Source organism: Gossypium raimondii, chromosome 8 (assembly GCF_025698545.1).
Source record: "Gossypium raimondii isolate GPD5lz chromosome 8, ASM2569854v1, whole genome shotgun sequence".
In the NCBI taxonomy this organism is placed as follows: Eukaryota; Viridiplantae; Streptophyta; class Magnoliopsida; order Malvales; family Malvaceae; genus Gossypium; species Gossypium raimondii.
Window position 1 is genome coordinate 48,228,097 of NC_068572.1, and position 11,348 is coordinate 48,239,444.

General features: G+C 35.8%; 1 protein-coding gene across 1 annotated transcript; it reads right to left on the reverse strand.

Moving 5' to 3' along the window:
• Positions 1-213: 213 nt before the first annotated feature.
• Positions 214-4,844, reverse strand: LOC105791810 (protein NUCLEAR FUSION DEFECTIVE 4). Its single transcript, XM_012620044.2, has 3 exons — positions 4,196-4,844; positions 957-1,900; positions 214-864 (listed from the first exon to the last, which is right to left on the reverse strand). The coding sequence occupies exons 1-3, from the start codon at positions 4,502-4,504 to the stop codon at positions 363-365; spliced, it is 1,755 nt and encodes a 584-aa protein (XP_012475498.1). The 5' UTR covers positions 4,505-4,844; the 3' UTR covers positions 214-362.
• Between the last annotated feature and the right edge of the window lie 6,504 nt (positions 4,845-11,348).

Genomic DNA, 11,348 nt, shown 5'->3' on the forward strand with positions numbered 1-11,348 from the left:
CATTGTGGAAATTTTGGATATGTAGGAATAAAGTAATATATGAGGAATCAAGTCAAACCCAATTGTAGTTATTTTATGGACATAAGATTTTGATTTTATTCAAGTTAAATTTTGATACAATTGTATAGATGTTAAATATAAATGTATTAATTTATTTTTATGCTGGACAAATAAAATGGTGTATGAGATTTGATACTAAGTCGATAATGCTGATTATGGTTTGTAAAAATATGATTAAATCAAAATTTTATATATATAATTACATAAAATCAATATTCACCTGTCAAATTACACATTGTACCAGGACCAAAATCAAGAGATATTTATTGCTATTTCATTTGGTATCCGGTCTAGCTGTTATCCTATGCTATGCTATTTGATGACCTGTTCCTCTGTGGCTCTACCAATGCACGATTCCGTTCAAAAGCGTCGTAAGCATGCTTGGTTCTAATAAACAATAGCAGACTACAAACTAAGCCCACAACGGATAAGCAACCCCACCACACAAACGTTAAGAAATAGCAGTCCCTCCCCATGCATACTACTGAATCTGAAAACATTAATTTCAGGCCTCTCCCCACGTTGCCATCATAAATTACTGCAGCAAGCACGCCGTAAATCAGTGACCCTATGGGGATATTGGTTATCAGAATGTTGTGATTCACGCCTACACTATTTGGTCCAAACAGCTCAGATGTAACAGAAACTGCGGCAGCAAATATGAACCCCGAACTCAACCCGATTAATGCAGTTCCTACACGCAATGCTGCTGTTGAATTGCTTAATGCAGCCAGCAAGAAGAATGCAACAGGGGTCGGCAACAAGGCAATGGTTAGCCAACCAGTTCTTGCAAAGTAAAATTTCCTGCATAGATAGGCGTTAATCAGTTCAATGGGCATCATACATATACGCGTTAATAATAATGTTAATGTAAAACTACTACTGCTACTACTTACGCGCGAACGTAGTCGGGTGCAGCTGAAAGCAAGCGGCCAAAGAAGGAGAAGGATGAATATAGAGTGAGAAGTAAGGTAGTATTGGAACTGTGTCCCAGTGATTGTGCAATTTGTCCTAGATTGTTGCTATATACAAGTCCAATTGTTCCCCCGCAGAAATATGCTATGTAGTAGAGCCAAAAATCCAATCTCCCCACAAGTACATGAGCTGGGTGCTCTTCACCTAGCATTACCAGTTGATCTTTTTCTATCATTTTCTCACAACATCTTGCACTGTCTTCTTCTTTGTTGCACAGTTTTTGGCTGCTCGATCTGTATTCGCATACCTCATCATCACTCAACGATGATCCATTCAGATTATTGTAACTAGTCTCACGGCTAACCAGCCGTTTATGAAGCTCAAGATCATCGTCGTCCACCAGAATGAAGCCCGATCCTCTAAGTTGGAAGCTAGAATGTATGGTATGATGGAACCAACGTCGGGCATAGACAACACCGGGAACACATAATGGGAAAACCAGAAGAAAAACAGCTCCCCCAAGGAGGAGACGAGATGTACTTGTATCCGATGTGTTTGAACCGAAAAGGAGGAGATAAACACCGGTTAAAACGGCCAGCATGTTCAATAGTAGAAACATAATGGAGTCGCTGCGGACTGCCTCGGGGGAAAGAGGATCCACCGAGGGTTGGCGGAGGATAGGAACTAGTGCTGCAATCGAAACGATAAGGGGAACAAGGGAATTCAGAAGAAGATATAGCGAACTGGTTGATGCACTAATGGCATCACCAGCAAGGGCGTACAAGGCTGCACTTACACCATTGTAGCTCACTGTGAGGGATAAAGCAAGTGCTCGGTTAGCCGGGAAGTTTTTTATGCAAAGAACAAAGCAAACTGTGTTGAACCAGCATATGCTACATCCTGCTAACAAGCATAGAAAGAAAACCTGCCACATATATAAAAACAAAACAATCAAGTTAATAATTTATACAAATACATGTACATACATATATGTACCTCTTAGCTAGCCTAGCTATCATTGACATCAAACTTGTATGAAATATTTCGAGTAAACCAAAGATGTCATCTTTTTTCATTGTTTTGCCAAATGCCTAGAAGGTGCAATACAATGCCCTTTGGTTCAAGTTACTAGTTCCTACTAGTACTCGGTGCTTGAACCAAGATCAAACATGAAAGAGAAAGAGCTATGGTTCATGAGGTTGGTTGGTAATGCATTGTTTAGATGTTGTAGAGGCAAGCATGCCAGCTAAATTTTTTTGAGAAGTTTCATAGAAGAATTCCCAATGGATAATGACCAGAACCGGGGAGTAATGATTCAACTTCGGGGGCCCAGGCATAATGTCTTGGGAGTATGCAGTTAGTTCACAAGCCTTAGGATCGTTCTGGATTGTGCCGGATGGATGGAGCGCAGTTGCAGATTCAAACAATTACTGCAGTTTCCCTTGTCTTTCATCTAGCATAGCAGGGGTTCCAAACACCCCCCACCCTAGAGAAAAACAGCACAAACCGACAGAAAATAGAACTCCGCTGGCTTAAATTAGACACCATTTAACAATGGAGAGTTTGGTTGTCCAGTAGGCAGCAAAAAGTCATTTACATGTAGACACCTGGAAGTTTCCTCCAAAGAAAACAAAAGTGAATCGATCTTATTCAATGACGAAAACGTGGGCCAGGGTATCCTGCAAATGGGATCAGAGAGGAGCGGTTGTGTATTTTGGATGTTTTAAGTTTAGCCTTAGGAGTGGAGGGGAGATATCGTCATATTGTTTTATATGGAAATGACAATAAGTGGGACTTGATTTCATCAATGACCCCAAAAAATGACAAACAAAAGAGAGAAAACAATTGTCAGTTGCGACTAAAAGGCAAGGGCCATTAATTAATTACCAACTACCAATTGTCTTCCACCCTAGAGCATTATGTAACCAATTATTGCTAGATTCATGACCAGGAAAATGAATTTTCCAGAAACAAAGTAAAAAATCAGCCACATTGTTTAAAGTGCAGCCTAAAAGTTTACTTTTTTCAGGTTGATCGATAAATTTTAAGTAAACAAAATAAAAACAAATAACAAAGAGTAATATATCTATTAAAGGTTGTTTAAAAATAATAATTAGAAAAATCAAACAAATTATTGAGGAAAAATAAAGGACTTATGTTCAAATCTAATCTTGAATTTGACCTCTCAACAATTTACCTCTGCCCCTTACGAAAAATACATATATATTGAAAAAAATGGATATATTGCTAACATTCAGATACGAGAAAGAAAATCATTCAATGTGAAAGTGATGGGGGACGAAAAAAGGCTAATGTGGTGCCAATGGAAAGTGTATTTAATTAAAGGAATGGAGGTAGGGAAGGGGATGGAATGAAAGGTATGGAAGGGAGGCCTTGGGGTGCTGAAAGTGTTTATTAATTATGAAGAGGAGGGAAAGGGGAGCTATTGTATTCAATATTCATCACATATATTTATATATATATATATATATAAAATATCATTACTTGCTAATCCATACGGAAACCTTCTCAACCACATGTATATGTATAGAAATACTTTGAACCTTTGAAGGAAAACATTTTCCCTCAAACCAAAAATAACAGAAGACAGAAGTACTACGAGTAAGAATTAATAAAGCAAGCATTGCGCCCGCAATGCAATGCATACAAGAGTATACTAACCGTAGATCAGTGATCAGTCACGTCAGGCTTACATAAGGGGGCAGATTTTTAATTAATTAAGAAAAACCCAGAAAGTGAAAGAGGTGGGTGGAATGGTATGGAAATAGAATCAAAAATCAAAATCACACAATTTTACTTGTGGGCTTTTGGGTTGTTCGCATTGTATGTATTGTAATATCAAACCATCAAAAACCAAAGTTGAAAGTGAAATAAAATATAAAAATAGTAATAGTATTCGTCGTCATTAGTTTTGATGGCTGCTAGTAGCTTACTTATTTCTGAAGATGGTAGAAAGCAGATAACATAGGTGGTCTTTGTATCTACCAGGAACTACAACAAAGAACACCATGACTCTGAAATTGAGATACGAGTGAGGGAGAGAGAGAGAAAGCAGAAAGATAAACCCAGAAATCAAATCTTCTGAAATTGCGGGAAAAGGCCAATATATATTCTTCTGGAGTGGTAGTATATAATTAAATTCAAATGGAGTGGAAAATGGAAAGAATAAGAGCAGTTTATAGTGAGAGCAGGCGTATACCAGTATGTAAGGCAAAGAGATGACGTTACAAATGACAAGCCATTGGATTCCGTAACCAAAAAGGCCCATGAAAGCAGCCATGAAGAGCACCGTCCACAAAGGGAAAAACATGAGAGCCAACCCAGAAGACCAGCCGAATACCTTCCCCATATCCGACGCCACCGCAAGATAATTCAACTGCACCTGTGATATGCCCAATACTTTCTTCATCTCCGAGGAATAAGCGGAGAAATCGAAATTCGTACCCGTGAATGCTTGAATCCAAATAACCGCCACTAGGATCATCCATTTCCTGGACTGTCCAGCCATAATTTTAAAAAATACAAAACTGTGTATATTATGATGAAGATTTGGTTGGGGATTGAAAACGTGGTGTTGGTGATGGAACGAACTCTTTATTTATAAGGCAAGCAAAGGAAAGCAAAGAAAAAGAGAAAACAAAAAAAGAAAATATCCAGTTTGATGGTATTGCCTTAGCCCGCAACAGAAACTCGTTTAGGGAGTCCCTTCGCCTCCCATGGCATTGGAAGTTTTTACCGCGTATACACTGTGTGGTGTGGCATTAACGGAGTGACTGCCGATACGGGGTAATGTGTATGTGGCGGACAACTTAGCGAGGTAGCATGTGATGCCATCGCAAGCCCAACCCACCCCTTCTTCATTTCTTGTTCTTTTATATCTAATCAAATCATTCATCACTAAATTATTACGGTAAATAAAATTGGCTAAATAAGATTTATGAACTAGGAAAAATCTTAGCCAAATAAAAAATTGATATGACTAAGTTTGTTATGAAATTTTTTTATCTTTTATAAAAGACCCTTATCATAAAGGTAAATTTTTCAAAAATGTCATTTTTAAAAAAAATATTGGATTAGGCTTTTTTTTTTTTGAAAATTACGGGATTAGACTAAAATAACGAAAACGCTTCTAGTGGGAAACGCTTTTTGCTCTCGATATCTTTTTTTTTTGTGTGTCACCCCTTGTAAAAATAAAACTTACAAAGCATGCCTTTATATAGACCCCAAGTCTTATTTTCCTTTTTCTTAGGCAGTATGGGATATGAGTCTACACTTAATTATTAAAAATTAAACACAAAACTTTTTACAAACTCTAACAAAATAAAACAATCTCAAACAAAAGGATAACAATCTCTAACAATTTAAAGATAATAATTAGTTGTCTAATGACCAACCTCCTCAAATTATAATTTGAACAATCTCAAACAAAAATATAGCATTTAAAGATAATAAAATATATTTTGTTAGAGTTTAATGTTGTTAAAAAAAAGATATTGGGGGCAGAAAGAGTTTCCAGTTAGAAGCGTTTTTCTGTTAATACGCTGAAAACGCTTAAAAATACTTTCTTGCAAATAGCTGAAAATGCTTTCAGTCTGTTCCTGTAATTTTTAGACAATTCAACCTAATTCAATGATTTTTTTTAAAATGGCATTTTGGGGAAATTTACTTTATCAAAAAACTAAGTTTATTACATAAAAGATTGCATATATAATTAAAAATATATAATATTTTAAGTAATTTTTTTTCATAGAGACAGTTTAGGATATAAGAAATGTAAGTTAAAAATAAAATTATTAACTTTTGTGTAAAGAAAAAAATTGATACCGAAACACGCTTTACAAGTTGTTATTTGTAACAAAGCCATTATCTATAACAACATTCGTTCAAAAATTAGAAGTAAGCATTACCCATCTTAATATTCCTTTTTTAACCTATGTTGTCATTTCCATCCCTTCCTTTATGTAGCATACATTTCCCAACCTTTTGATATCATCCACTAGTGATCGATATTGTTGGAATTTCGGCACCAAGGAAGAAAGAATTACAGAGAGAAATTTAGTAAAAATATTGTCTGCTAAAATTTTATATATTTTTCATTCTATTTTTGAACAATGAAATAGGAATGTTTATAACAAGAAAAACTCATAAATATGGAAAGAAATAAAAAAATGCTAATAAATGTCAAATATATATTCTAATAAATACTAAATATTAAAAAAAAACTATAGAACATAACTTGCACGCAAATTTTTTAAATTTAGTTTCTTCGTAGCTTCAAGGTTTAGCTTCAGACAGCTCACATCTTTTCCCATGACCCCAATTCGCATATCAGTTTGTCAAAGTAATGAACTCGCCTCTTACTATTCATTTGAGGTAGCTCACCAATCTCAGAGGGTTGGCCAATCTTGGTGGGTTCGCCAGTTTCTAAGAGTTCACCACACATGAAGGGTTCGCCATGTTCAGTCCTCCATATGTATTCGCCTTGTGTTGTGAGTTTGGCACTCTCGAGGAGTTCACTATTCTTGGAGAGTTCGCCAAGTGTGTTTGTTGCATGAATGGTCATCTTACAACACTATGTTGGGAAATGTGCCCATATTATATTAAACATGTGACTGTTTTTTTATTTATTTGAACGATGAATAAATAAATAAAGTTAATTTCACATTTCACTATTATGTCTTTTGTATTTCTGTCTTTCATATTTTACATGAATAGAGAAATTGTGACAAGCAAATATTAGCACATTGATTGATACGAGCCAAGGAGGTGACACTCAAGGGGTTGTTTTTCCTAGTGGTCCAATCACTCGAAGCAAGGCACGACAATTAAAATCAAAGATGAATGCTTTTGTCCAAGACTTTGTTGTTACAAATTTAATTCATCAAGTTCGTGACATTGACAAATACGAGAATGCAATTCACTGGACCAATCTTGGAATAGTGAAAGCCCATAAATTGGTGGATTAATCTTTTATGTATCTTATTATTATTATTATTTACTTAATTCTCATTGGTTGGGACACATCATTTATGAGTTAAGTAATTTTATTAGTTAGGTTATTATTTATTTATTTTCTTAGATAATTTTAAAGAGTTTTATTAGGATTCAATTACTCTTTAAAGAGTTTTTATTAGGATTCAATTACTCTTGTAATTTGCCTATAAATAGGCTTGTTTTCTACACATTGGAAGATAAAAAAAGGAGTATTTGTTTTCTTCCAAATTTGTGTGAGGCAAATTTTTGAGAGTAGAGTGATTCTTCTCTTGCTATTAGTTTGGAGTTTGTTACTTTCGAGGGTATTTCGGAGTTACAGTTATTCAAATTTCTTTCCCGTTCATCGGTGTTTCTAGAGGTTCTTCTTCTAGGGGTTTCGTAGGGAACCGTTCAATCATTGGCATTTTTGGGTACAAGTTAACCAAGGGTTCCATAGGGCAAATCTATCCTTTTTATTATTATTTAACTAATTTTATTTATTCTCATTTTTATTTCTAATTTGTGTTTCTCTTGTGTCTAGATCCGGGGTTTCCGCATCAGTTGGTATCAGTTTCAGGCCAGTCGGTGTTATTTTTGAAGCTAAAATCAAATCTGAAACGAGTCAAAATACCAAAAACACTTTTCATCGGTTTCGTCGATTCTTTTTTTTTTGAAGTTTGTGTTTATTCTCCTCTTATTCTTTAAAAAAACAGCAAAAAAAAAAAGAAAAAAAGAAGCAAAAAGCGCAAAAAAAAGCGCAAAAAAAAAGTTGCCTACCTTTCATACGTAGGTTTCTTCTTTTCCTATTATTGTTATTATTTTTTATTTTCCCAAAATTGAATTTCTTTTCCTTAATCTTTTCTTGACTCAAGTATAATTAAAGCTTCAATTTTTTTTTGAAAATCTTAAGACACCGAACGTTTCTGATTTTTGTTTTTTTTTTTTAAATTGGGTAGAGTTTTCTTAAGTTTTCTTCTTATTAAAGCTTTTCTTTGACTCTAGAGTTAGGGATCATTGCAGGTCTACGTTTTTTGTTTCTCTTACGCTTTCTAACACTTTGTTTCTTCTTGTGTTAGCAGAAATTAAAGGCACGCACAATTCCTTCATCCGTGTAGCCTCCATTACAAATTACCTCGTCAAGTTTATTGGCCTCTTAAAGCAATTAGGATCTTCATTGTTTCTTTGAAGTTTTCACCTCCGTTATTTGATCTTGATTAGTAACCCTCTCCAAACATATTTACAAGTTTTGAATCATTCAGAGAGTTATTCTTTTGAGAGCTAACGAGTGAGGTTATTATTATTTTTTCTTTCTTTTTCCTATTTGTGTGATTTTTTCACAGATACCATGCCGATCACTAGATCCCAAACTAGTAAAAATGAAGAGGATGAGCAAAAAAGAGAGAACGATCCTTTGGTTGAGTTGTTACACAAAGAGATGAAAAAGTTGCAAACTCAATTCGAACATCGCATGACCCAGATGTTACAAGAGCAAAGGGAGTATCTTGATACAAAACTTACAACTCAATAGAGATACATTGCCGATAATTACAAAAAGTTGAACGAAGCCTTTATAAGCCGATCAAATTCGCGAGATTGAACTTTTAAACGAAGGGAGGACCATGTTTTTGATGATGACTTTGAGTCCGAGTATGTACCTAGAGAAAGATTGAGCGAAACAATGACACCCCAAACCAAAATTTCCTTCTTTTCAGGGAAGAATGATCCGATGCTTACCTTGATTGGGGAAAAGATGGAAGCGTCTTTGCTTGTTACAATTACTCGATGAGAAAAGGTAACATACTGTTGTCATTGAGTTCATTGATTATGCACTAACATGGTGGAATCAATTATGTAAAAGCAGGATTCTTTATAGAGAGCAACCTGTTACTACTTGGGTTGAAATGAAGCGCATCTTGCGAAAACGGTTTGTTCTACCATACTATTATCGAGAACTCCATCAAAGACTCCAACATCTTGTTTAAGGAGATAGATCTGTGGATGACTACTACAAAGAGATGGAGACTATTCAGATTAGAGCTAATTTTGTTGAAGAGGCTGAGGTGACTATGGCTAGATTCCTTGCCGACCTAAAGCCTGAGATTGCAAATCGAGTTGAGTTACAACATTACATGGATGTTGAAGAGATGTTTCAAATCGCACTCACCATTGAAAAGTAATTACGAAAGAAAGGGACACCGAAGGGTGCTAGTTCAGTTTTTAATCCTGCTTGGAGAGGAAATTGGCAAAAACAAGATGATAGATTGTGGAATGGGAGAGATGCACGGTTCAAGCCAAATGAGCCTAGAACTTACTCCAAAGATAGAGGTATGCCTAATTCATTTAAAGGTTCTACTTCTACTAATCGAGCTCCATCTTCTTCTTCTACTTCTCCTAGTGCCATTAAGCAGCCAAAAGATATTACCTGCTTCAAATGCCAAGGAAGGGGTCACTATGCTCGAGAATGCCCTACTAAAAAGTCATTGGTAATTCGAGAAGATGGTGAGGTTGATTTTGAGTCCGATAACGAAGATGAGATGCCTACTTTGGAAGATGCTGATGATGTGCATACTCATGATGAGTATGAAGAATACTTGGAGTATGGTGAGAAAGCACTTGTTGCTCGAAGGGCTTTAAATGTCCAGTTTAAAGAGGAATGGCGCGAACAAAGAGATAACATTTTCCACACGAGATGTTTGATTTGTGGACAACCTAGTTCATTGATCATCGATAGTGGAAGTTGCACCAATGTGGTAAGTTCTTCCCTTGTTGAGAAACTTTGCCTACCTTGTGTGAAGCATCCAAGGCCATATCGCTTGCAATGGCTGAATGATGTGAGGAGGTAAAAGTATCTAAACAATGCTTAGTTTCATTTTCCATTGGTAGATACTCTAATAAAGTTTTGTGTGATGTTGTTCCAATGCAAGCTGGGCACATATTACTTGGACGGCCATGGAAATTTGATCGACGAGTAAATCATGATGGTTTTCTTAACCAATATACCTTTGTGTTCCTTGGAAAGAAGTTTACTTTGGCTCCACTTCCTCCTCAAGAAGTCTACAATGATCAACTCAAACTTGCTAGTGAGATGGGTGAGGGAAGTGAGATCAAATCATTGAAAAAGGCTGAGAGTAAATAGACCCTTAATGTTAAAAGCCAACTTAAAGGCCCAACATTGGTGAGTGATTGCACACACAAGTCACAAGATGAGAGAGTGAGTTTATTCGCTAGGTTTCGAGATATCAAATTTGCTCTTTGTACAAAACAAACATTTGTAATTATTAGGTTTAGGGAAAACTTTGTTTTGACTAACCCTAATACACATTTGCCTAGTTATTTTGTTGATCTTTTGCAGGATTTTGAGGATGTATTTCCTTCTGAAATGCCTAAGGGATTACCTCCTTTACGAGGGATTGAACATCAAATTGACTTTGTGCCTGGGTTGAGTATTCTGAATAGACCAGTCTGTCGAAGCAATCATGAAGAAACTAAGGAGTTGTAAAGGCAAGTTGAAGATCTCTTAGAGAAAGGGTTGATTCGTGAGAGTCTAAGTCCTTGTGCGGTTCCTGTACTTCTCGTCCCAAAAAAAGATGGTTCTTGGAGAATGTGTGTTGATTGTCGTGCTGTCAACAAGATTACGGTAAAGTATCGATATCCAATTCCTCGATTAGATGATATGTTGGATGAGCTTAATGGTGCATGCATTTTCTCTAAAATTGACTTAAAAAGTGGTTACCATCAAATAAGAATGAAATAAGGTGATGAATGGAAAACTGCTTTTAAGACTAAGTATGGCCTGTATGAGTGGTTAGTCATGCCATTTGGCTTAACTAATGCTCCTAGCATATTCATGAGATTAATGAACCACATACTTAGACCTTTTTTAGGAAAATTTGTCGTTGTGTATTTTGATGACATACTGATTTATAGCAAAACTTTGAATATCATGTTGGGCATGTTAAATTAGTATTGGATGTGTTAAGGCATGAACGACTCTTTGCTAATCTTGAAAAATACACCTTTTGTATGGATAAGCTTGTTTTTTGGGGTTTTGTGATAAGTTCTACAGGAATCCATGTGGATGAGGAGAAGGTAAAGGCAATTAAAGAATGGCCTATCCCTAAAACTGTTTCTGAGGTAAGGTCTTTCCTTGGGTTAGCCAGTTTCTACCGCAGGTTTGTTCGTAACTTTTCCACAATTGCTTCGCCTTTGACTGCACTTATTAAAAAGAATGTATCTTTTCATTGGACAGATAAGCAAGAATTAGCATTTAATGAACTTAAAGATAAATTGTGTAATGCTCCTATTCTTGTTTTACCTAATTTTGAAAAGACCTTTGAGATTGAATGTGATGCTTCTGGTGTAGGTATAGGTGTCGTCCT

Excerpts from the sequence above, each read along its gene's own strand:
- LOC105791810 (XM_012620044.2), bottom strand. The coding sequence starts at position 4,504 with ATGGCTGGACAGTCCAGGAAATGGATGATCCTAGTGGCGGTTATTTGG. Across the intron at positions 1,901-4,195 it reads TCTCTTTGCCTTACATACTG|GTTTTCTTTCTATGCTTGTT; the intron begins GTATACGCCTGC and ends TATATGTGGCAG. Across the intron at positions 865-956 it reads GCACCCGACTACGTTCGCGC|GAAATTTTACTTTGCAAGAA; the intron begins GTAAGTAGTAGC and ends CTATCTATGCAG.